This window comes from Dermochelys coriacea, chromosome 3, assembly GCF_009764565.3.
Source record: "Dermochelys coriacea isolate rDerCor1 chromosome 3, rDerCor1.pri.v4, whole genome shotgun sequence".
NCBI lineage: Eukaryota > Metazoa > Chordata > Testudines > Dermochelyidae > Dermochelys > Dermochelys coriacea.
This window is the reverse complement of record NC_050070.1, coordinates 37229067-37256946: the sequence shown is the minus strand read 5'-3', so window position 1 is coordinate 37256946 and position 27880 is coordinate 37229067. Positions and strand designations below refer to the sequence as shown.

Sequence of the window (27880 nt, the reverse complement as noted above, 5' to 3'; positions counted from 1 at the left end):
CGCAAAAAGAAAAGGAGTACTTGTGGCACCTTAGAGACTAACAAATTTATTAGAGCATAAGCTTTCGTGAGCTACAGCTCACTTCATCGGATCCATTTGGTGGAAAAAACAGAGGGGAGATTGATATGCACACAGAGAGAACATGAAACAATGGGTTTATCATATACACTGTAAGGAGAGCGATCACTTAAGATAAGCCATCACCAGCAGCAGGGGGGGGAAAGGAGGAAAACCTTTCATGGTGACAAGCAAGGTAGGCTATTTCCAGCAATTAACAAGAATATCTGAGGAACAGTGGGGGGTGGGGTGGGGTGGGAGGGAGAAATAACATGGGGAAATAGTTTTACTTTGTGTAATGACTCATCCATTCCCAGTCTCTATTCAAGCCTAAGTTAATTGTATCCAGTTTGCACATTAATTCCAATTCAGCAGTCTCTCTCTGGAGTCTGTTTTTGAAGCTTTTTTGTTGAAGGATAGCCACTCTTAGGTCTGTAATCGAGTGACCAGAGAGATTGAAGTGTTCTCCAACTGGTTTTTGAATGTTATAATTCTTGACGTCTGATTTGTGTCCATTCATTCTTTTACGTAGAGACTGTCCAGTTTGGCCAATGCACATGGCAAAGGGGCATTGCTGGCACATGATGGCATATATCACATTGGTAGATGCGCAGGTGAACGAGCCTCTGATAGTGTGGCTGATGTGATTAGGCCCTATGATGGTGTCCCCTGAATAGATATGTGGGCAGAGTTGGCAACGGGCTTTGTTGCAAGGATAGGTTCCTGGGTTAGTGGTTCTGTTGTGTGGTGTGTGGTTGCTGGTGAGTATTTGCTTCAGACTGGGGGGCTGTCTGTAAGCAAGGACTGGCCTGTCTCCCAAGATCTGTGAGAGTGATGGGTCGTCCTTCAGGATAGGTTGTAGATCCTTGATGATGCGTTGGAGAGGTTTTAGTTGGGGGCTGAAGGTGATGGCTAGTGGCGTTCTGTTATTTTCTTTGTTGGGTCTGTCCTGTAGTAGGTGACTTCTGGGTACTCTTCTGGCTCTGTCAATCTGTTTCTTCACTTCAGCAGGTGGGTATTGTAGTTGTAGGAATGCATGATAGAGATCTTGTAGGTGTTTGTCTCTGTCTGAGGGGTTGGAGCAAATGCGATTATATCGTAGAGCTTGGCTATAGACAATGGATCGTGTGGTATGATCTGGATGAAAGCTAGAGGCATGTAGGTAGGAATAGCGGTCAGTAGGTTTCCGATATAGGGTGGTGTTTATGTGACCATCGCTTATTAGCACCGTAGTGTCCAGGAAGTGGATCTCTTGTGAGGACTGGTCCAGGCTGAGGTTGATGGTGGGATGGAAATTGTTGAAATCTCGGTGGAATTCCTCAAGGGCTTCTTTTCCATGGGTCCAGATGATGAAGATGTCATCAATGTAGCGCAAGTAGAGTAGGGGCATTAGGGGACGAGAGCTGAGGAAGCGTTGTTCTAAGTCAGCCATAAAAATGTTGGCATACTGTGGGGCCATGCGGGTACCCATCGCAGTGCCGCTGATTTGAAGGTATACATTGTCCCCAAATGTGAAATAGTTATGGGTGAGGACAAAGTCACAAAGTTCAGCCACCAGGTTAGCTATGACATTATCGGGGATACTGTTCCTGATGGCTTGTAGTCCATCTTTGTGTGGAATGTTGGTGTAGAGGGCTTCTACATCCATAGTGGCTAGGATGGTGTTTTTAGGAAGATCACCAATGGACTGTAGTTTCCTCAGGAAGTCAGTGGTGTCTCGAAGATAGCTGGGAGTGCTGGTAACGTAGGGCCTGAGGAGGGAGTCTACATAGCCAGACAATCCTGCTGTCAAGGTGCCAATGCCTGAGATGATGGGGCATCCAGGATTTCCAGGTTTATGGATCTTGGGTAGCAGATAGAATACCCCAGGTTGGGGTTCTAGAGACTGAAATCCAGGACCTCTATGGTGGCATTCTCAGAAATGCTTCCAGTTCCATGCACAGGGGCAGGTAGGCAGGCAGAGCTTCAGAGTCTCAATGCATGGATGAGACGAAGGTGTAGAGGGAATGGGTTTAGATTTGTTAGGAACTGGGGAAACTTTTGGGATGGGGGAGCCTATACAGCAAAGATGGGTTCCACCTAAACCAAAGTAGATCCAGACGGCTGGCACTTAACATTAAAAAGGTTGCAGAGCCGTTTTTAAACTAAGAGATGGGGGAAAGCCGATTGCTGTAGAGGTGCGTGTGGATCAGACAGACTTCTCCTAGAGGAGAGTCTATTGATAGAGATTCTCTAGTTTTAGTCAGGAGGAAGGGATGAAAGAGGACAAAGTATGGGCCAGATCAGATGAGAAACATTCACAAAGAATCTGACACATCAGAAAAGGGCAGACAAATAAACAGTGACAAGTTTTTAAAGTGCTTGTACACAAATGCTTGAAGTCTAAATAATAAGATGGGTGAACTAAAGTGCCTCGTGTTAAGGAGGATATTGATATAATAGGCATCACAGAAACCTGGTGGAGTGAGGACAATCAATGGGACACCATCATTCCGAGGTACAAAATATATCAGAAGGATAGAACAGGTCATGCAGGGGGGTGGGGGAGATGACACTATATGTGAAAGAAAATATAGAATCAAATAAAATAAAAATCTTAAATGAATCCACATGTTCCATAGAATCTCTATGGATAGTAATTCCATGCTCTAATAAGAATATAACAGTAGGGATCTATTATAGACCACCTGACCAAGACAGTGATAGTGATGCTGAAATGCTAAGGGAGTTTAGAGAGGCTATCAAAATAAAAAACTCAATAATAGTGGGGGATTTCAATTATCCCCATATTAACTGGGTACATGTCACCTCAGGACGAAATGCAGAGACAAAATTTCTCGATACTTTAAATGACTGCTTCTTGGAGCAGCTGGTACAGAAACCCACAAGGAGAGAGGCAACTCTCGATCTAGTCCTGAGTGGAGCACAGGATCTGGTGCAAGAGATAACTATAAGAGGACCGCTTGGAAATAGTGACCATAATATAATAACATTTAACATCCCTGTGGTAGGAAGAACACCTCAACAGCCCAATACTGTGGCATTTAATTTCAGAAAGGGAACTATGCAAAAATGAAGAGGTTAGTTAAACAGAAATTAAAAGGTACAGTGACTAGAGTGAAATCCTTGCAAGCTGCATGGACACTTGCCAAAGACACCATAATAGAGGCTCAACTTAAATGTATACCCCAAATTAAAAAACACAGTAAAAGAACTAAAAAAGAGCCACTGTGGCTTAACAACCATGTAGAAGAAGCAGCGAGAGATAAAGTAATAGTAATAGGATGAAATTTAATAGTGAGAAGTGTAAGGTTATGCATTTAGGGATTAATAACAAGAATTTTAGTTATAAGTTGGGGTCGCATCAATTAGAAGTAACGGAAGAGGAGAAGGACCTTGGAGTATTGGTTGATCATAGGATGACTATGAGCTGCCAATGTGATATGGCTGTGAAAAAAGCTAATGCAGCTTTGGGATGCATCAGGAGAGGCATTTCCAGTAGGGATAAGGAGGTTTTAGTTCCGTTATACAAGGCACTGGTGAGACCTCACCTAGAATACTGTGTGCAGTTCTGGTCTCCCATGTTTAAAAAGGATGAATTCAAACTGGAGCAGGTACAGAGAAGGGCTACTAGGATGATCCGAGGAATGGAAAACTTGTCTTATGAAAGGAGACTTAAGGAGCTTGGCTTGTTTAGCTTAACTAAAAGAAGGTTGAGGGGAGATATGATTGCTCTCTATAAATATATCAGAGGGATAAATACAGGAGAGGGAGAGGAATTATTTCAGCTCAGCACCAATGTGGACACAAGAACAAATGGGTATAAACTGGCCACCAGGAAGTTTAGACTTGAAATCAGACAAAGGTTTTTAACCATCAGAGGAGTAAAGTTTTGGAATAACCTTCCAAGGGAAGCAGTGGGGGCAAAAGATCTATCTGGTTTTAAGATTCTACTCGATAAGTTTATGGAGGAGATGGTATGATGGGATAATGGGATTTTGGTAAGTAATTGATCTTTAAATATTCAGGGTAAATAGGCCAAATCCCCTGAGATGGGATATTAGATGGATGGGTTCTGAGTTACCCAGGAAAGAATTTTCTGTAGTATCTGGCTGGTGAATCTTGCCCATATGCTCAGGATTTAGCTGATCGCCATATTTGGGGTCGGGAAGGAATTTTCCTCCAGGGCAGATTGGAGAGGCCCTGGAGGTTTTTTGCCTTCCTCTGTAGCATGGGGCATGGTTGACTTGAGGGAGGCTTCTCTGCTCCTTGAAGTCTTTGAACCATGATTTAAGGACTTCAATAGCTCAGACATGGGTGAGGTTTTTCAGAGGAGTGGGTGGGTGAGATTCTGTGGCCTGCGCTGTGCAGGAGGTTGGACTAGATGATCAGAATGGTCCCTTCTGACCTTAGTATCTATGAATCTATGAAAAGGCATCTTTTTATTTACCTCACTAGAATTTGAATTCCCCTTTTTAAAAGGAGTATAAACACTGCCAAATTAAATGTAAAAATGTAATAAGCCAAAAAGGAGTTTGAATAACAGCTAGCCAAAAACTCAAAAGGTAATAACAAAATGTTTTTTAAGTACATCAGAAGTAGGAAACCTGCTAAACAACCAGCCCCTGGATGATTGAGATACAAAAGGAGCACTTAAAGACAATAAAGTCATTGCAGAGAAACTAAATATATTATTTGCTTTAGTCTTCATGGCTGAGGATGTTAGGGAGATTCCCAAACCTGAGCCATCTTTTGTAGATGACAAATCTGAGGAATTATCACAGACTGAAGTGTCACTAGAGGAGGTTTTGGAATGAATTGAGAAACTTAACAGTAACAAGTCACCGGGACCAGATGGCATTCACCCAAGAGTTCTGGAAGAACTCAAATGTGAAATTGCGGAACCATTAACTATGGTTTGTAACCTGTCCTTTAAATCAGTTACTGTACCCAATGACTGGATGATAGCTAATATAATGCCAATATTTAAGAAGGGCTCACGGTTATCCTGGCAATTACAGACCGTTAAGTCTAACGTCAGTACCAGGCAAATTAGTTGAAACAATAGTACAGAATAAAATTGTCAGACACATAGAAGAACATAAATTGTTGCACAAAATTCAACATGGTTTTTGTAAAAGGAGATCATGTCTTACTAATCTATTAGAGTTCTTTGAGGTGGGACAAACAAACATGTGGACAAGGGGGATCCAGTGGACATAGTGTACTTAGATTTCCATAAAGCCTTTGACAAGGTCCCTCACCAAAGGCTCTTATGTAAATTAAGTTGCCATGGAATAAGAGGGAAGATCCTTTCATGGATTGGTATCTGATTAAAAGACAGGGAACAAAAGGTAGGAATAAATGGTAAATTTTCAGAATGGAGAGGGGTAACTAGTGGTGTTCCCCAAGGGTCAGTCCTAGGCCCAATCCTATTTAACTTATTCATAAATGATCTGGAGAAAGGGATAAACAGTGAGGTGGCAAAGTTTGCAGATGATACTAAACTGCTCAAGATAGTTAAGACCAAAGCAGACTGTGAAGAACTTCAAAAAGATCTCACAAAACTAAGTGATTGGACAACAAAATGGCAAACGAAATTTAATGTGGATAAATGCAAAGGAATGCACATTGGAAAAATAACCCCAACTATACATACAATATGATGGGGGCTAATTTAGCTACAACTAATCAGGAGAAAGATCTTGGAGTCATCCTGGATAGTTCTCTGAAGACGTCCATGCAGTGTGCAGCGGCAGTCAAAAAAGCAAATGGGAGGTTAGGAATCATTTAAAAAGGGATAGAGAATAAGACGGAGAATATCTTATTGCCCTTATATAAATCCATGGTACGCCCCATCTTGAATACTGTGTACAGACGTGGTCCCCTCATCTCAAAAAAAGATATACTGCCATTAGAAAAGGGCAACTCAAATGATTAGGAGTTTGGAAAGGGTCCTGTATGAGGAGAGATTAAAGAGGCTAGGACTTTTCAGCTTGGAAAAGAGGAAACTAAGAGGGAATATGATAGAGGTATATAAAGTCATAAGGTGTGGAGAAAGTGAATAAGGAAAAAATATTTACTTGTTCTCATAATATAAGAACTAGAGGCCACCAAATGAAATTAATGGGTAGCAGGTTTAAAACAAATAAAAGGAAATTCTTCTTCACTCAGTGCACAGTCAACCTGTGGTACTTCTTGCCTGAGGAGGTTGTGAAGGCAAGGACTATAACAGAGTTTAAAAGAGAACTGGATAAATTCATGGAGGTTAAGGCCATTAATGGCTACTAGCCAGGATGAGTAAGGAATGGTGTCCCTAGCCTCTGTTTATCAGAGGGTGGACATGGATGGCAAGAGAGAGATCACTTGATCATTACCTGTTAGGTTCACTCCCTCTGGGGCACCTGACATTGGCCACTGCCAGTAGACAGGATACTGGACTGGATGGACCTTTGGTCTGACCCAGTATGACTATTCTTATGTTCTTATTGTAGCTTACTAATTGTAGATTAGTTTTCAGATGTGCAATTCAGTGTACTCTGGAACATAAAAATCATGGAAGATTCAGATTGCAGTTGAGTGTGAATACAGCAACAATGGCAGGATTCAGCAGAGGTTTTATTTTTTATTAAAGTAAAGGGGTAGGGAGCAAGGCATAGTGGTGATGAGAGCTCCCTGGCTCTTGCCAAAATGAGATGGGAGAGCAGACACTGTTCCCTGCAGGATATACAATGAACATTACACTAAAACAGTCAATCAAATTTTGAATAATTTATTTTTATTTAAAAATGTATGGAAGTGCTTGCTACAAGAGATCAAGAAAAAAATACAATACAAAATAATTAAAAAATTAGAAGCCAACCAACCCAGATACACAATCATCATATGAAACATAGGTGGCAAAAGGCCAACCCATTAAGCATCAGGAAAGTTAACTACCAAAAGAAATCAATTAATCATTGATAGAAAGAATGGGAAACAAAACAAGGTTAGCAGATGCAACTAAAGAACAAAAACCAAAACCACACAAACCCAAGAAAGAAAGGAGGCCAAAGAACTGGCGAGAATAAGCAATCAAAATGCAGTGAGTCCTAACTGAAAATGATATTCATCTAATCCATGTGTTATGTATCTGCAGTCACTTACAAAAAACATGCTTTTGAAAGTTGTGGCATGTGGGAGACTTGTTATGAAACAATTAGAGTATTATAGTGGTGTTCAAGATTCATGTTGGTGCTTTATTCTTAACTCATGTCATTGGACACTACTACAGTATAGCATGCTATACAGGATCACCCACTGTTGTCAGATTCCTGCAATGGTTAAGACCACAGTGGAAATCGAAGACTGAGTAGGAGGCCTGCCTGACTTTTCTTGCTTTTGTTAGTTTTCATTTGTTTAGCATAATATCATTTCTGTGTGAGATTTTTTTCATTAAGACACACTCATTTACAGAAAATTTTAAAAAAATATTTGTCAAACAAGCACAGATAGAAAGGTACAATTCAACAACTTCACCACGAGTCACCAACCACTCTCCTGGTTGAAGCTACAGTACTGTCTAGGGCCTCTGTAATGCCAGCAAAATGTCTGCAAGGAGTCCTTATCCTATTCTTGATATAGACTTGTAATTTTCAAAGCTGCACAAAACTGAAATAGAAAAGCCTTTGCAATAACTTTGAACATCCTTTTTCAAACCTGGAATGTGAATTTTAGTCACAGTTCCTGTATTAGAGGTGCTCCATAGGCCTGATCTATTCCTAAAACTTAGATCAACCTAGGTACATCTCTCAGGGAGGTGAAAAATTTCACACCCTGTGCAATGTACTTAGGTCACCCTACCCACTACTGTAGATGCAGCTAGGTTGATGGAATTCTTCCATCAAACTAGTTATCGCTCTTGGAGATACTGATTGCCTACATCAATGGAAAAACCCCTTCTCTAATTGTAAGAAGCATCTACACTACAGTACTTCAGTGGCACAGCCCCTGTGCAAAAGCTGTGCCACTGTAGCGCAGAATTCTCAGGTTAAGTACCTGAACACCCTCGGCAGCAGAGATGCCTGAGCTGCTGATGTCATTTGAGGTCAGACACTGAACAAGCAACAATCAGCCACAGCACACCTAATAAAGCCTGATTTAACGGTGGTGAAATCTGAAAAAGCCACTGCACTCTGAAGCAATCTGACAAAGATTTATTACCTTATTCCATGTTATTACTGGCTCAGGCTCTCCTTGAGAACTGCATGGAATCTGAACGTTTGTGCCAACTTCTACTGTCATATCACTCGGAACGTTAGCAAACACAGGGGTAACTAAAATGATGTTACATGGACACAATGAAAAAATGTGAAAGTATTTTATGTTTGTACAATAAAGAAAATTACAAAGGCATAGTTCAAAATCACATACTACAACAACTTAGCTTAATGAATGCAATAAGAGCTGCATATACAACAGCTGAGTCTTTATTATGGCACTAAAAACAGGAAAACTTTTTCAAATAAACTACTCATCCTATTTGCACACAAAAAATTCAGAACAAGAATTATAGATGGGGCTCATACCACTACCTATTTCCCCAACACTTCCGATTATAAGAACCCCTTTTCAGTTGCTTGTTACTTTGCCAAACTTTAACCACTGGGCTGAAATTTTCCATTTTCCTCAGGCTGAATTTTTTTTTAAAGAAAATTTTAGGCAGAATAGTGCAGCCACTTCCAAGCATGAAACTATGGAAAAATATGTTGTTTTGCCTATGTTAAAATGCTTATTGTCCCTGGAGATTTTTTTGAATAGTTCTAATGCCATGCTTTGGAGCAGGCACTTGAAATCTGACAGGGATATGTATGGCCTTTCTGTGAGTGATGTGCTTATTTTCTGGCCAATCTGACCAAATTTTTTAAAGTTGGAAGACTTCTATTTTAAATTTGTAGTTAACAAATGCTCTGTTAAGATATCTTAGATTTTAGCAGCTAAATTCCCCCCAAAGATTCAATGCACATTGGGCATGTTCCACCCAAGACGTGAGCAGGACTTACCATGTGATTGCATCTATGGGCTGCTGCAGGTCATGCTGGGTCCAGGCATAGGAACTGAGAATTGGGAGACTCTCCCCTGTGCTTTCAATAGGCCCCCTGCTAGGCCTAGGAAGTATGGAGGAAAAAACTGAGTGATTTGAATACAGAGGGGACAAGAGCTGGACCTTTGTGGGCAATGGGGGAGTAGACTGGGATAAAAAGCCAGGTGGTGAGAGTCTGATTGAAGATTGGCAGAGGCATGAGAGGGAAATTGGAATGATGGGGAAAACTTGGTCAAGCTAGGCAAAGAGACTTGATCCAGGGGTCAGGGAGGTGGGGGGAACTGAGACTAGCTGGACAAGAAGACTAGAAGCCAAGCCAAGAGGGAAGGGGCTGGAACTTAGATGGATGGAAGACTGACACCAGATGACGAGCTTCAGTAGGGATTGAGAAAAAGTTCTGGCTGAGCAAGAACCAGTGGGATGGGGGAAGAAGGGAAGGGTAAACAGAGCCAATGAGAAGCAAGGTGGAAGGAGAAGTGGGACTGGCAAGAAGGAGAAGTGGGACTGGTTGGACAAAGAGACTGGGACAAGGAGCCGGTGGGAGTGATGGGGAGACACTGAGATTGGACGAGGAACACAGGAAGGGAGGTTGGGAGAGGAAGCTAGTAGGGACAAGGAAGATGGTTGGGGAGAGAAGAGACATAAGATGAGGAGCCAAGGGTGGGAGGGATTGCGACTGGCTGGGACACGCAGCTGGGCCACTGAGGGAGAGACTGGGACAGGGAGAACAGGGAGGTAGTCCAAAGGGGTGAGACTAGGACTTGATGGGCTACAAGACTGGGCCTGGGATGAGAAGCCTGAAGAGTGGAGACTGGGACTGGCTAAGTGAGGAGAATGGGACCGGGGTGAGAAATGAGGCGAGACACAGGATTGGGACAGGTGAGAGGGGACAGGGCACAAAGGGCCATGGTTGGGGGAATGGGCAGAGGAGTCTGTGCCCTCCCATCCAGACACTGAAATGTCAGAAGTGCTGAGAACTGGAGACAATGTGAGCCGGGCTTTCGACATATAAAGTGATATGTAATGCTAAGTACTCTGAAAAAAAAATTAGGTCCCAGGTGTCTCAAACTGGTACCCAAAACTAATGGATACTTTTGACCTACATCTCTGTATGCCCCCGTTCCTCATGAGCAAAATGGGGACAATAGTACTCCCTCATCTCACAGAGGTGTTGCGAAAATAAATTCATTAATATTTGTGAAGCAGATTCTATAGTGATGAGCACCATAGAACAGCTCAGGCAAAAAGAAATAATTCTGTCCTCAGAGCAGGGTATAAATAGCCTACTGCAGTTAAGGCATGGGGCATCATATTGAACAATAAGGCGGAAACAAAATTTTGAGTAACTTCTAATTAAATGAGCCCCACCTAGTCTGTGGCACAGGTAACTTTTTTGTGGCATTTTCTAACTTCTGTATGATTGACTTTGCAACATAAATAATATTCTTTTAACACAGTTTCTGGATTGTAATAATTTGTATAAATTCAGCAACAGTTAGATTTAACTTTAATTAATGAGTTTACTCAGTGAACATAATTTTCTAGTCCCGCAGCTTCTGTCTTTGTCCCCTCTAGTTTCCTCACTGAGGTCAGGGTTGTTATTTTTAGCTGAAGTCAATGGGTATTTTCCCTGAGCAAGGACTGAACTCAATGAGATTAAACATGTAATTCAAAAGCATTTTCAATTAGTAATATTACTTGAAACATTGATATGTCTACACAGAGAATCAAGTACAAAGCACAAACTAAAATGTTCCTACTTAATCCTTAGAGGCACATTATGTAGAGTTGTATGAAAAAGAAAAAAAAAAGGGAAATGGACAACATTTTTCATGTTTGATTTTCTGTTTCAGGAATGACACTGAATACTATGAGAAGGCCATCTTTCCTTTGCTCTGGGAAGAGAAAGTTTTGGGGTTCTTGCCACCAACACATAATGAAAAAAAAATAGTCTAATTAGTTACACATGTACAGCAGTCTTATGGGAAACACACCCAGAAGAAAGGCAAAATTTTCACAACACAAAAATACCTCACAAAATCTGAGAAAACAGTCATTCAAAGAGTAAACCTCCCTCCACAAAATAAAAAAAACAGAAAAATGTTTCATAAGACAGCAGCATTTTCTTCAAACAAAAGTACTCTGACATAAATACTGGTCAGCTTCTGACCTTTTCATTTATTAAGCAAACAGTAAGGAAAACTGGAAGCTAAAAATACACTTAGTCAGAATTTATGAACTAGGAATCCGGAATAAGCAGCAAAGTTTCCAACGGACACAAAAAAAAATTCTATTCTGTTAGGCTCTGATCCAACAAAGCACATATGCACATACATAACTATAAGCATGTGAGCATTCCTGTTTACTTCAGTCAAGATCACAGTCCTACTGAGCTAGATGTTGAACAAACGGAGACAACCGAGTTCCTTATCTTTGCTACCCATTGAATTATGGGGCTACTCACATGCCCAAAGTATGTATTTAAGAGATTTGCTGGACTAGTTTCTAAGCTGTATCCCTGGCTCTGGCACTGCCTCTATGTTGCCCAAATATGACATTTTACTTCTGTATCTCAGTTTATTCATCCGTAATGAGGGTGTATAAATAGATTCTTACCTCAAAGTGTATGGTGAGGTTTAATTAACATTTTTAAATTGCACTGAGATCCTGGGATAAAAGCTATTATGAAAGTGCAAATCAGGAATAGTCTTCAAGGGTGAAATTAACTCCTTTGCAGAAATCGAGCACAACCAGTTAAATTCCTCTTAAGCACTATTTTAAAAATGTAAATCATGTATAGAGCTTGTGCGGGCCCTACAGACAGAGGTGAATTGCACCTGGTGTATGCATCTATATTAACAGTCCATTTTTCATCCTCTAAACTAAGTCCACACTTAGGTAAAATTATTATTATTACTATTATTATTATTTGTATTATGGAAGCACCCAGAGGCTCCATGCAGGATCAGAGGTGCTAAGTGCTGAAGAAGATAAGCTCTCCAGGAGAGGAGCCTATCTTTGCTAACTAAATATTTGAATTCTATCACGATGAGGGTAAAAGAAGCAAAGTTAAAAGGTGTCTTTTAAAACAAAATTGTTTGACTCCAACCTCATAAATATTAACTCCAAGTTTCAAGCATGGTTTTCAAGAGGAAAAGAATAAGTCAAGCATGCCAATAAATATTTTAACGTAAGTCTAAGACTCATATTTATAAAGGTATTTAATTGCCTAACTCCACTTGATACTCCCGCAATAGCTGGCCCTAAATGTACTTTTTTTAAATAGATGCAAATATGGTTATAGTGACTATACCTCTAGGTTGTACTGTTAACTGTACAGCTGTTCTTTGGGATCCTACAATGTTGACGGCTTGACATTCATATTGGCCTTGGTCATGTAGAGCAACTCTGGAAATCCTCAGTGTTCCAGATGATAGTACTAGATGTCTTCTATCTACAGAAAGTTGGCTCCCTGAAACACAGCATTTGTTATTTACTAATTACAGCCATGTAAAATAAAATACTATCTATATTTCAGACACAACTCAGAGCCATTTAGTATTTGATAAAACCTATACAATTTTTTAAATAAAAAAGTAAGATTTCACAAAACAAATTATTTAGAAAAAATGTTTTGAAACTACTATCTACTCCCCAGAACACACACTGTGGCATGGTCTACACTAGGAAATTAGGTCGGTATAACTACATCACTCAGGAGTATAAAAAAATCCACAACCCTGAACAATATAGTAAAGTTGACCCAACCCCTGGTATAGACAGTGCTAAGTCAATGGAAGATTTCTTCCATCAACCTAACTACTGCCTCTCAGGGAGATGGAGTACCTAAACTGATGGGAGAACCTTTCCCATCAGCATAGGGAGCATCTTTACTGAAGCGCTACAGCGGCACAGCTGCAGCGGTGCCACTATAATGATTTCTGTGGAGACAAGCCCTCATGTTCCTGACCTCTTCCACATCTACTTTTTACAGCAGAAAACAGAGGAATGCACGATATTCACACCCACAAAGCATCAAGTCAACAAATCATTATAAGAAGGATGCAAATGAAGAGCATTGTTACTTTCATGTCATCACGTAGGAAGAATATTCACCATTCATCTTTTCTCTCCATCTCACCCACCTAACGATCAGAAAAAAAGTGTATGGCTCTTCAGAACTGGATATACCAGCGTAAAGGAATGAAACAAAACGCACCAAAATAAGGCTGAGTGCCAGTCTTGTCCACCCACCTCTGCTACCTTTCCACCACACTCTATTTGTCTTCATCTGTGGCCACTGTACATAACATTTGTTTGGAGCCACCTCAAGAAGTGGAGGAGAGGGAAAATCCATAGACACTGTCAGTGCCCCAATGATCAAGTTCTTACTGAAACTCTGCTTTATCTGCCACCACTTGCAACCTCCTGTGAGTTGCTTTTCCTGCTATAACCTCACCCTACCACATGTTGGTACATGTAGTAGATCTACTTACTGATCTTATGTACACTATCATTTCTATCACCCCTGAATTTGGCCTACCATCTTTACAGTACCATTCCTGAGATGCAGTCGACTAGAGTGGACCCCTATGCCCATGCCAAGTCATATCAACTCCAGTTTGAACTTCCATTTGGTCATTTATTTTGTCAATGTCTTTATGCAGTGGGACAGGTGCCAGTGCTAGTGGATTATAACTCAGGATCAGCGCCAAAGTCTTTCATCTGCTCCACATGAATGGAAAGAATATTTCTTGTACAAACATTTTACAGATGGCAGTTAAAGATTATCACATTATATGTTTAATCTACTTAGATTATAACTACTAAGTGTTTTACATTAACTAACCAAATTGACATCTTCCATCAGAGACTAAGAAGCTTTTAAGGCAATTGTACAGCACACACATATATATTTTGTGCTATTTCATAAGTGATTCTTAAAGGGATGTAATATTTTAAAGGTTTAAAAGTAAAATCTCTAATCAACTGCTTACCTCCTTTGGTCCAGGCAATAACGGGCTGTGGATAGCCTTGCGCTTCACAAGGGAAATCTACAGTGTGGCCCTCAATCACTACTCTGTCTTGAGGAGTGACAGTAAATTGAGGTACAGCTACAGGACGGAGAAAAGAACTTGTTAAACAACAATTAAAAGATGCTCCATTGGTTGATATTACTTATTTTCTATGTGACTTGCACAGTTCTGTGGGGAAAGGGATCCTGCTAGCTCTTTTAGATTGTAAGCTCTTTGGGGCATGAATTCTCTCTTACATATATGAACAGAGCCTAACACAATGGGGCCCTGATCTCAGTTGGGATCTCTAGGCATTACTGTAATACAAATAAATAATAAATCATAATCATAATAATAGATCCAAAATATGATGTACCTTAAGACTGGTATAATCAAGTAGAGAATGTTCTCTGGATTCAAAATATCTTGCTTTCTTTCTTTCTTTAAAAAAATCCTCAACTAAATTATGAAGAAAACACAACGTGATCACAACCAGCCTGAGCTGCTCTTTTCTTGTAACACACACACAGTGCCTTTATACAAAAGAAAACCAATGAACAACGTATAGGCCAGCTTCTGCAGTAACACTGGGGCATTACCAATGAGAGCGGGCATTTGTTCAGTTCTCAAAATACATCCACCCATTACTTGATGGAAAAGTGGAATTAAACACATAAGGGCAATTTGTTTTCTATAATTTGAAAAATAAGTATGTATTGATTGACATGGTTCTTGCTCTAAGGAGTTTACAATCTAAAAGAAAAAAAAAGTGGGAAAATACCAAAACTGATGAGGAAAGAACAAATTTAAATTTTTAAAAGATATTAGAAACCTAAGGAAAAATCACTTCCAGCTTTAAAGACTAGCAAGTAATAGCCTACGTATAAAAGAAATTTATTGCATATAGTGTTCCTGAAAATATTTTATATTCTAGGCTTTTGGCAAATTATGCTGAAAATAAAGTTACTATGATTACAATAATTTGTACTACTATAATTGCCAGTTCACAGAAGAGCTGTACAAATGATATGGGGGCTGGAGGGATTGCTAACTTCCATGCAGCAAATCAGTCAAAAGAAAAATGATTAGGAAAGATGGGTGACACAGAACTACACTCAGAACTCCACTTCCAGTAGTACATGCGTACATATTAATCTTTAGATATGCCAGCTGCTGCAGACAATATTTGAGTCCCACACAAACTGGGCACTGACAGTATGTATAGATGTGATTATATAAACAGACCAGCAGACAAAATCTTGAGCAGCAGACATTTCAAAACATGAATGGGGATATAAACATTTGTGTATAATTCTTCCAAAGTTTTATTTCTAAATTAAGGGCCTGAGATTCTGCTCTCGCTGAAATCAATGGCAAAATCCCATTGACCTATATTAGGAGAGGGAACAGGATACATAATTAAAATAATGCATTTATGGTCTAATTCATTTCCAGCAATTTACAAAACAGAATAGAAATACGTTTGCTTTGAATTAATTTGCAGTTTTGAAAAATATAATGTCTTTCCTTGTTTAATATTACTTACCTTGCACTATGATGTAAGCAGTTGCATGGATATTATCTATACTGTTGGTTGCAAAACAGGTATACTCGCCACTATCTTCCAGGTTCACATTTTGTATGTAAAGGCCTCCTGAAGGAGTTATTGTGATGCGAGGATCATTTGGTAAGGGGGTTCTGTCGCCTTTTGTCCATGTGATCCGCGGTTGCGGGTGGCCAGTTGCACTGCATTCCAAAGTAACACTTTCTCCAACTAATACTTCTGTATTTTGTGGGTGGATCACAAAACTTGGCCTGGCTATCAGAAGAGAACCATGCTTAAATGTGGCTTTCATCTATTTCCAGACCCTTATAAACATCAACAGGCTAGAAGAAAAACCCTTATAAAATTGTGTTTAAGGAATTTATGAAAAAAATATCAGAGCACAAAGCACACTTTAGATAATCTGTTGCTGTTTAAAAGGTTCTTTTCACCAAGAAAGAAACTGATACAGAGAAAACAAACTGACTATAGACAAAGTGCTGTTTAATGCACAAAGAGGAGGTGGGGGGGAGATAAAAATGGTTTTAAATAACTTCTTTCAATTATAGCAGTCATAAGTGTAATTTGTGACTAAAGTAGGTACATTTTCAGGAATGTAATTTTTAAGTCTCTTTAAACCAGGGGTCTCAAAGTCCTGGCCCGTGGGCCATCTGCGGCCCAAGAACCTCCCCATTGCAGCCCGCAGAGGAGAGAAGCTGCATGCAATGTCTGCTGCAGGCGCCACCCTCCACAGCACCCATTGGCTGGGGGAGAGGGACAGAGATACTATCACTAATCGCTGGGCAGAGTCAGCCATGGAGGCAGCATCATTAGTTGCTGGGCAGAATCAGCCATGGAGGCAGCATCACTTTTTTCCACAATTAATAAAAACAAGTCAAAATACTGAACACAACTATCTGATGCCCACCTTGCTGCAATCCTGAACGTTTCAACTGCTTAGTCACTGAGGCCAAACATCAACAAACCAACAGAAATGAAGCACTGCTAGGTATCTGGCAAAAACTCTCTGGCAGGCAAAGAATTGTATGACAGTTTTATTATTTCTAAGACATTTAAAAAAATACAACAAACGTTTTCTTTTCTGAACACCATCTTCAGTGACATTACTGGCCCACTGGGAAGTTTGAGGACTGGCCCTGGCCCTAAGGTAAATTGAGTTTGAGACCCCTGCTTTAAACATATATAATACATCTCCAAAAACAATTCTACGGGTAAAGTTAGTGCTCATATATGAAACACAGGCAAGACTCTGACATAGTGCCAGAAGGGGTTGTACAAAAGTATTGTTTAGTCCTCTGCGATGCATCTCCAATGCATCTCATGATTGACCTGTACCACTTTTGCTATTGTCTATTCTTGGCCCTTCTTGAACAGAAACCAGAAACTGTTTGATTTTGTAGTGTGCCAAAGTAGTTAGTTAAGCAGGACTTGCAAGTGAATGAGGACAGGCACAAGGATGGATTTAAAATATTAGGCCAAAACTCTATTAAACTTAATATGGAGAAAGGGTACTATGTGTCCCATCTCCCTGTACCACCCATTGAAGTAGGTCCAGTGCAGGGTTTACAGGTCTCCTACCACCTACCATAATTCAGGACCATACCCACCCCTAAAATGGGCAGCTGAAATGGGGCAAGAGGCTTGAGAAACCCTGGGCAATGTTTTAAATGATTGTGGGAAGCAAGGAGCCAATTAGCTCCCATCTCCCTCTGTCTGGACAATGGGTGGCAGAGTGTCCAGAAGAAGAAGTGTCCTACGCCTGCATAGAGTTCACAGTTGCCAGCTTTGACACACACTGATTTTCACAATAAGACAAAAATCAAGCTAATCCCATTTCAAAACAAGGCCAAAACAAGCCAATCCCTAAGAACCCCAGTACTCCATGTGACTAGATCCCCCCCAGCATGCAGTTTGGGTCTGTGATGGGCCTGCTCTGCACCCCTGACTCTCTCCATTCCTTGCCCCTGCTTGCTGAGAGCTGATAAAAAAAAAAAAAGAAGAAGAAGAAGCAACAAGCTACAAACCAAACAAGCAACAAGCCAAAAATCAGCCAACAAGCAACCCACAAGCCAATTAAGTCAAAAACAAACCCAATTTCTGCATTTTTTTCCTGGGTTTGGCATGTCTGATAGACTCCCCTTTTCATTCTAAAGCTGTCTGGCACATTACATGTCCAATCAAGTCTTCCATCCATTAAACTGGGTGGGTGGCATTTTTATTTTTGTTTTGAGCATCTGAACTCAGGTCTCTAAAGATCAGACACTAGAACAACAGCACCATTTAATTCTCTTCTTCCGTCCCTCATACACTACTAAAGATAATCTACATTATTACTCTGATTAAATGGTATAATACAATTACTACTATAATGGGTTGATAATTTCTAGAACTGCAATAACTAGATGGTGATGCAAATGAAGTTGCAAAGATGCACAGGAAATATACCTGCAGTTAATGTATAAAAGCAAATGTACTTCATTATGAAAGTAGTCTTCTGATTAATAAAAAACAAACAATTCCATATCTAAAATCTATTTACCTGGTGACCCAAAGTATCTAAGAGTAACTTCTTGAGTTTTCACTTCTCCTGCCACATTTTTCGCCATGCACTGGTAAATACCCTGGTCTGTCTCTTGAGTATTCTGAATCATCAGAGTGCCATCATCTAGCAAGTTGAGACGGGAATCTGTTTTCATACTGAGCTCATTACTGTAAAGACAGAAATCTGCTGAACTAAAACTTTTAAATCAAAAGCACATAAAAAACATATCAAAGAACAAAAGTCTAATTGTATTAACAAATGTAACCTACAAGAATAAATCTTTAGCATCTTAAGTCCAGTGGTAAGTGTAATAATAGAACTTTTAGTCTTAAATTAACAAAAAGCAGCAGAGATGAATACCAAACAGTGTGACATTTTAAAAAATGTAAACATTTTGACTTCAGAACTGAAAAGCTAGACTAATCTTAGAAGTATAAATGTTTTATACAGTTTGGAGGAAAAAACAAAGTGTGAGTTACACACATCCATTTCCATTTTTTATTCAGGATATCAATTGTTCTCATTGCCAAACATCTCTAAATGTCTCAAGCCAGTGTCAATAAACCCACACTTGAATCTCTCTTATTTCTTCTTAAAACTCTTTCATATGTGGATGTTGAACACATGCTTTTGTTGATTATAAAAAGGCGATGTTTTCAGTGTTGAGATTTTAAAGTTTTTTTTTTTAAATCTATAAAATATTTTACCATCTCATGTTTAAAAGTAGCTCTCTAGGTTTCTCTTTGATTTGTTAAAGTGATATTAATTCAGTATGGAAATTGATCTTCTAGCTACAGCATAGGGTCCGCAGACAGATATCACATAGTAGGTAATGAAACAATGGGTGCACTTGGACAAAATGCACCAACACCAGCTGCACTTGCAAACTCATTTGCATGCACCTGCAAACTACATATTACATGCATTAATTTATAGAATTACCTGATCTTTATATACAAAAGCCTATTAGTATAGTTACTCTAGAGTTTTTCAGGTCTCTGAAATTTTGTGGGTGCAAGTGCAGTTGAAAAATCTTGCCCATGGTATCATGATATCATATATCAAGTTCCTTATTATAAAAAGGTTCTTTATTATATGATTGTTATACTTTGAATTGCAAAGAAACTAGATCTAGTTATAATTGCCAATATATTAAACTTTTTATAAAACTAATATGATGTTCTTAAGTTCATGTTTGTGTACATGAATGGTGAATTTCGTACACCAACTGTAAAGAAAACATATACAAACAATTTCTCTCTCTCTCCTTTTTTTCCTTAACTTACTTGTTTCGAAGCCAGATAATTTCTGGTTTGGGATTGCCTTCAGCTCTGCAAGTGAAGTACACTGTATTCCCTGAGGTAACGTCCACATCCTGAGGTTCTGACGTAATTCTTGGCCTCTCTGTATCAACAATAAACGGTATCAAGGAAATCTTGCTTGTTTTAAAACGGTTAAAGTAAATAATTCAATATTCATTTTCCTCCCACACTGTATATAGATGAACATTTTTCACAAATGTTTCAAGTAAAAATACTTCATAGATTCAATCAAGATTAAACACATTTTTCTCTACACAAAATTATCATTGGTTTTCTGACCTCTCTCAACATTTACTAGTGTCAATTTAGAAAACTGAAAAATGGTTTGTGTAAATTTGTATCAGATTCTGAAGCAAAGAATTTGTATATATTTAGTTTTACAGAGATTTGATTTCCATTACAAAAACGAACTTCTAGCCAACACAGTACCATTGAAAACTATACTGGCTAGTGGAATATTTTTGGGCTATAGCATGGCGAAGTATTGCAACGTAAGTAACAGTAACTTTACAGTAACAAAACTCTTCAGAGACTGTGTAGACTAAGCTTCTCAAACTTGACTGAGTGATAGAAATCAAATGACCTAATCTTACTCCCACTGATGTGAGAGTCTATAAGAGATTTAACACTGACTTCAGAGGAACCAGGAAGAATTCCTTAATGATCCTGTTTCCTTTCCTCTTTGCATTGTCTGAGGAGCAATGTAGTATAAAAAATAAACTTTTAAACTTCAAAACTGACCACTAAAGACTCCTGCTTGCATTCTTTTTATGTTCAGGTCTCCTTTTGGACTCAACAGGGGTTTTGAATGCAAAGGCGGCAAGCTCAGAAGCCAGCTTTGTGTATTCCATTGCTTATCATACAAATGTACAGAGTATTCTCTCCAGTATACTTTCTAGTTTTATGTTCACTAAGTGTTCAATTATTTCATGTCTGCACATCCCTTATACTGACATATTTATTGTTGAATTTTTGGTATCTTGACTACTTAAGGTTATCATCCTGTGTTTACTGCAGTCCATTATCCACAAAGGAACCTAGATCCCAGATTTAGGTGCCACTGTGACCCACAAAACCCTTGCTTAGCTGCCATCTAATCCTGTAGCTGCCTAAACTTACTCAGTGCCTAAATTTTCCACAGAAAAAGTTCCCTAAGTGTCTAAGTTTCTGCCTCTGGGAATGGACACGACAACCTGGATGCCTGTCTCACACCTAAGCCCGAGAGGGATCCTCAAACCATGTGAAAACAGATGCTCCTCTGCCTATCTTGCCTGATCCAGTAGGCATGCTATGAGTATGCCTACCATACCATGGCTCATACAAAATCGAGGAGGAAGAGGTGGTGTTGGTTCCAGTGCTGTCTCTCTTAACTTTTAGCCCAGTGGTTAGAGTACTCATCAGGATGTCTGACTCCCACAGCTTCAATTCCTCCCTCTGCCTGATGGGGCCAAAGAATTTGAACAAAGGTCTCTCAGTCGAGTAGCCTAACTGCTGGGCTATGGAATATTCTGATATGGATCTCTCTCAATTTCTACAGTTGAAGCAGACAAATACAGAAAGCTGTTAAGGAAAAAAAAATCTTTTAAGGATGATCATGCTCAGTTCTTAGGCTTAATCTCCCTCACGGGGCTTGTCTATGCTGAGAAATGGAATTGTACCATTGCACTATCAACTAATGTGATGTTAAAGAGAGGCAGGAGACAGAAGGAGAGGTGAAGACACTATATTAAAATGTGAGCAAGTGGAGATATAGGAGGAAAAGCAGAACAGTATGGTCAAAGAAGCCGAGAGTAGAGACTGAGTGGAGTGAGCGATCATCTGTATCAAAAAGCAGCAGACAGACTGTGGGGAAGGGATATAGAGAAGATATACTTAGAGATGGCTAGAAAGTAGCTATTGGAATCACTGGCCAAAACAATGGGGAAAAAATCCCAAGAAAAACATAGGTGGTTTTGGAAATATTTAATTTTTTTTCTTGAACATTAAGTGGAAAACTCACCACAGTTAAGTTCTTCTGGTGTTATTGTAGCCACTGATCGTCCCTGGATCCTCCTTGGATACTCACAAGTAGCTGCTGCTTGAGCATTACCAGATTCTGCATATGTCTTCAGCAAGTCTGCCAGCCACAGGATTTCACAGTCACAATGCAGAGCATTTGAATCCAAACGCCTGTGTAAAATGAGTATCATCCATTATTCTTCCTAATCAGTTGGAACAATTCATTAGATTTTATATGACCTGGCAATATTGCCCGTCTATTTATTCTTACATACAAAAACCTACATTAAAAGAAAGCTGTCCAGGTCCCCTTGTGCATATGCATTATGATACAGTCTTTAATTAGATCATCAAAAACTATTTTCCCCCCATAGACCAATACTCAATCACTGTATAGGACAGACAGTGCTCTCTCTCTCAAACTATTCAATACTTTTAATCCTCATCATTCAATAATAGTTCCCCCACCTATCCTACCTACAGACTCTGATTTGGTCACTGTTTTTGAGGACACCTAACTCTACGCAAAATGGCCGAAAGGAGAATTCCCTTTTTAACCTTTAGACCAGTGTTTAGGGAACTCCCCCAGGATGCGGGGAAATCCTGGTTCAACTCCCTTGTCTGCAATGAGAAGAGATTTGAACGTAAGTTTCTCACCTCTCAGGTTAGTGCCTAACTATTGGACTATGGAGTTACTCTCACTCATTTTCTGGCCCAATGCATAATTAATTATTTATATACATAATGAAACAGCTTCAGCAGGTGAGGCAGAGAGACACCCACATGAGAATATCCCATAGCCCAATAGTTAAGGGCACTCATCTGAGAGGTGGGCCACCCATGTTCAAATACCTTCCCCTTGTCAGGCAGAGGGAGGAATTGAACTAGGGGTCTCCCACATTCTGGATGAGTGCCTAAACCACTGGACTAATGGTCATAAGGGAGGCTACTGCCTTCTTCTCTGGGCCATTTTGAATAGAGTTAGGCATGCGCCACCTCCATTCTCGAGGGCAATGGCTTAGGCACTGGACTCCAGGAGAGGGTTCCCAACTGTGGCTTCCAAGGGGAGATAGGAGCCTCCCTCCAGCCTGATCTTAGGTGCCTAATGCTCTGAGAGGGACAGGGCTTAGGACACAATGCTCTCCATGGCATCTGCTATTGGCTAACTTAGGTCACTTCCCGCTGAGCATGCTGGTTTTTGTGGAGCCCATTATTAGGCTTCTATCTCTCCTTATTCATTGTATAGGCAGCCTAGGCAACTAACTCAGGGTTTGAGGATTCCAGTGGGTAGCTAGCACCTGAAAGTTAAGTGTTGCAATGACTACGTCCCTTTGTGAACTGGGGCCAAAGTGCCTACGTCACTTTAGATCATTTTATGTCTAGTCTCTACAGTTTAGGAAGGATCTAGAAAAAGCAACCTAGAAAAAATACAATGGGCAACAAATCTTATAAAAAAAGATCAAAGGTATTTAAAACAGTAGGAGGAAAGATTGTAGAAGCTGAGTTTATTTAGTCTACAAAACAGAAGACTCATTGCAGACAAGGCCACAGTCTACACATAAATTCAAGATAATAAAGCAAGGAAGGGGTTTAGTCACAGTCACAAAAGACTGGAGAATAAAGACCATGGAAGGAAAAGTTTAGACTAGGTTCTTTAATGGTAAGAACAATTAGGCAGTGGAACAGACTGCCAAAGGAGGTGAACACTATAAGATGAGACATAAGTATAATTAGACTATTTCAATTCTTTCTGTATGTACATTTAATTTACTTACAGTCTCTTCATAGATTCCAGATGATTAAATGTCCCAGGAACTAAATGGGCTATTCTGTTGTTATGCAAAAATCTGTTAAAAAACACAGAGGAGTTCATGTATGAGTTCAGATTTTGAAATGTTTTCATTCCATATACATTCTTCTGGAATTCCTTAAAGAGATATGAATTTTACAACATACAAATAATCATTTTTTAAATCAACTTTCTTCTGCTACTTCTTTTAAAAAAGGCTTCCCATTCCTCATCTCCTCCTCCATCCAAGAAAGAAATATTTTTAGTCAACACTGGAGACAAAACTACATAAAACATGACAGACAAGTATGGGGGGGGGAGTAATCAAATGAGCCATTTTTACAAAAATTTAATCCTCCTATGTCATGTTTCATATAATCTATTTTATGATAGACAAACGTCAATCAGAATGGTTTTGAACTCATTTTGAGATTGCAAATTGTACACAAAACTGTGTTATTAAACCACTTCCCCAATCTAGGGCCTGACTAGAAGTCACTGGGAGATAAAGGTGCTCCACACTTGCCAGAAGGTGCTCAGCACTTCGCTCCTCAGTCTCTTATACCATGAAAGTTTCAGTACAAAATAAAAGCTACATTAAAGATAAGAAAGTTTTTTTCTCACTTTCCACACTATTGATCTGGGTCAGACAAAGAAGCTATTTGACTACTACAGTTTACCAATACTTCCAAACAAAAAACAAAACTTACAGTCTTTCAAGTTTTGGAAGATGCGTAAAGGATTCAGGTTCCAATGTTTCTATGTGATTAAAGTGCAGATACCTGTAAATGTTTTAAACAAAACATCACTGAAATAATTTATTTAATGAAAGTAGTACTGTGCAGCTAGAAACTTGGTATGTAAAAGACTTCTCATGCTGCAGAGCACATCTGTAAATGACTACAGGTTAATAATGTAGTAGCATAATTGTCTTTTGGATCATACACTTTTCCATGAAAGAAAGAGGCCTTACATAATAGGAAAGTTTTAAAAGTTGCTATTATATTGGTAAAAATAACAATATATTTATATCAACTCATCATACTTCAAACAATCTTCTGTCAAAACTAAATATTTATAAAAAACTTATGGGACAATCAGTAAGCCCACATGTATCATAGGACTGATAAGAAAAGATAGATTATAGTATTTGCAAAAAACATAAGCTCACAGATCCAAAAAAACATTTTTTTCATAAAAAGCCAGATAGGTATTATCAACTATTAGAAATGCAAAACCAGTATCTTTTCTACAAGATTTGGATCAACCAGTTAATATGTAATAAAGCTTGTTTTATTTACAGTAGGATCAGGGCTTTTAGAGAAATATTGGTTTTATATTTTCTGACCCTCTCTCCTGCAACTATCATATTTTCGTAGTGAATCCTACCACCCAGACTACCATATGAAATCACTTGATTTATTTTATGAGGTTGAATAAATGAATATGAAACAATTTTCCGTAGGAAAAAGTTATATCTTTATTTGTAAAGATTTGCAACTTTAAATGGACATGCCAACAATTTTTGGTATCCTGCCTTTTGAATGTCATGAGAATGACTGAAACCTTTCCAAAGATGCTGTCCCAAGAGAGGTCTTTTGCCTGTAATGCCACTGCCCTATCCGTAAGTTCTGGCAATTCTAATCTCTTCTTATCCCCTCTCAAAGAAAAAAAAAAATTAAACACTCCTGTCCTCTAACCAGAAGGATACTATTCTCAGACAAATTCATAAACACAAAATCAGTGCAGGTGGGCTGTATCACCAACTGTACAGATCTCCCCTGCAAAAGTTTACCCAATAGTTATTACTGTCTGATGTACGAATAGACATCTAATTGCAACATTAAAAAGAAAAAGATGCCCTCTATTTGGTGTATATATTGGCTATTAAAAGTTCCTTCTGGAGAATAAAAGATATTAAAAAAATACTTGGCACTTATGGAAGGTCTGAATCTGCAATCCTTACTTACACATTAGTTCCACTAATGGTAACAGGCTATTCATGATCAAGGACTGCAAGGTTAGGTTCATATTGGTTTATAAATTTTAGTGAGTATTAACAATTCTGTCAGGAATGTGTTAGCCAAACTTTAGAGATGAGTAAACAGGAAGCAGAGCTGTGGGAGCAGCCTGGGAAATGATTTGTGAATATGCTTGTAATCAGGATGCTGATTACATGCTGTCCCACTTTTCTCCCCCCACATGAATGTTCAGGAGGAGCTTAATGAAAGTATGGAAAAAACAGTAATTAAAAACAACTTAAAAAAAAACACCACCAAAAAAACAACTCCTCAGCATGAGAAGATGGAAGACATTTAAAAAGCAGAAACTCTCTTTCTTGGAAACACTCTGACCATGTTTCAGCTCCAGACCAAAGAGCAAGGTCCACATGGCCAGATATTGGAAATCAAGTGGGGAGAGGGATGGGGGAAAATAACCAGAGGGGATAATCTCAGAAATCACTGCCCTGTAAAACTACTCCTTTCACAGTACAGGACCACATATATGGTTTAGCAACCAAACAAGTGCCCAACAATCCAATGCTGATGGGCTGCTGACAGGAAAGAGGCACATCAGCCTCAGCACTATCATCAAGGAGAAAGTGTATGCCAATAAGTGGTTCCAGAAAGGGGACCAGAGAACCAGTCAAAGCAATAAGACTAGCTTAATGTGACAAGTGAAATTTTAATGTCAAATCTATTAGACAGCCAATAAATCTGGATTGTGACCTTCTCTCTGCTAAATCATGGAGGAACTCAGAATTTTTTTACACCTGGAGCCAGTGTACCTAGCCAACATACATTTATATGCATAAAGGTTCATACCGTCAATATACATAGCTACTTCTTGAGCAGAAGATAGGATTTTTCGATACTGAAAGTCTGCCCTTTCTCCTTTTTGTCTCCTCTGATTCTCTCCCTAAAGTGCTCTCCATCCTTTTCCTGAGAGATTTAACATCTCAGTTTCTTCAGGCACTCACGTGGTTTATAGAAGTTAGGTCACAGAATCAGAAACCAGGCCATGTGACATAGATCAACAGCTAAACTACAGAAATACTCTACTTGATAATGAATAATTCATAACTAGCCATAAACTCAAATATATTTGTGAAGTTATTTGAACTAATTTTGAATAATAACACAATATAAATCCTGATCTGTTTCTCAGGCAATCCATGGCTAGAGAAGGGGCCAAATTTAAGAAGAAGAAATTATTTGCAACTAATAGTTTGACTAGCTCCAGTAGAGGCTAAGGTCACAAATTCAATTCCAAAACTAGGACTACGACTAGAACTCTAGAGTTCCCACTCTATGTACTGTGCTCTATTATTTCTGACTCTTATTCACTTTTGTCTGTACCAACAACTCATATAAACCTCCTTGTTTAAGTATTTTAAAATTCTCCAATCACAAGTTTTGCATACATCTAATAAAACAGACCAGCCTACCTTGTTTAATGAACAACAGGCTCATACAAAGATCCATCTTGGCACCATTGTTCTTTAATATTTATATCAGCAATGTACCATTGACCGAGTCACTGAAATTTGGATACACGGATCTCACACTCTCCGTTCAAATGAGTACTTTCACCCTAGCAGAAGATCTGATCAAGCTGTAGATGACTTACAGCTTATGGCAACTACGACCAAATCCTCAAAAACAGCTGTCTCCATGTTCCACCTGATCAACCAACATGCAAAGAAGCACCTGAATGTCACCTTCTGTGACACCAAACTCAGGCACAAGGATTTCCTGAAATATCTTGGAGTAGTTCTGGATCATAGCCTCACATCCTGACAACATCTGATGAAGACCACTAACAACATAAAGGCTAGGAACAATATAATCCACAAACTAATTGAGACTAATTGGGCAGCAGATTTCATACCTTGAAGACAACCACCAGTTGTTGCATCCCTGCATGCCATTAGTCTTTGACTTCAGCAGCTGAGAGAGTGAGATTGCCTCTGTGCAATAGTCTTCTCACTTAAAAAAACTTAGTGCACAGGCATTCACGCATCATAGACATGAGATCACGTCATGTCATGGTATCGTCATTGGCTACAATGGACAGCTATATGGTGCAAGCACTCTAGAATACGGACTGAGTTTATGTTTATAGTCTGTAGTATAGTTTGAAATCTATCAATTGTTCTTGTCTAATAATACCTCCAGATCTTTGGGGGGGGTGTGGGGGGGAAGTGTTTAAATCCATAAAGTTAATACCAACTATGTACTGAATGTTTAAGTATGTCAGCAATAATATTACATTGAGTGTTTAAAAAGGCCATTGTGAACAGTTTTATTCAAAACTGATCAAAAGAACTTCTGCATTTGTTTTGCAAAATGCTCCCCTTTTACTATTACTATTTATTGTAGGTATTATGCTTGTGTATATTATTATTATTATTACTATTATTATTTATTTATATTACCATAGTATCTAGGTACCCAAGTCATAGAGGCCCCAATCAAGGATCAAGTTCCCATTATGCTAGATGCTGTACA

The 27880-nt window shown here is 39.1% G+C and overlaps 1 protein-coding gene across 1 annotated transcript in view; it reads right to left on the bottom strand.

The window, feature by feature from the left end:
• PXDN (peroxidasin) overlaps window positions 1-27880 on the bottom strand; it is a 141440-nt gene that overhangs the window by 45758 nt on the left and 67802 nt on the right. The window contains exons 5-13 of the mRNA XM_043510316.1: window positions 24080-24151; window positions 23356-23427; window positions 21582-21751; window positions 19547-19664; window positions 18258-18427; window positions 15701-15973; window positions 14137-14253; window positions 12453-12611; window positions 8260-8372 (exon numbers count right to left, since the gene is read on the bottom strand). Of these exons, the coding sequence (XP_043366251.1) occupies window positions 8260-8372; window positions 12453-12611; window positions 14137-14253; window positions 15701-15973; window positions 18258-18427; window positions 19547-19664; window positions 21582-21751; window positions 23356-23427; window positions 24080-24151 (1264 nt within the window). The remainder of the gene's footprint in view (window positions 1-8259; window positions 8373-12452; window positions 12612-14136; window positions 14254-15700; window positions 15974-18257; window positions 18428-19546; window positions 19665-21581; window positions 21752-23355; window positions 23428-24079; window positions 24152-27880) is intronic.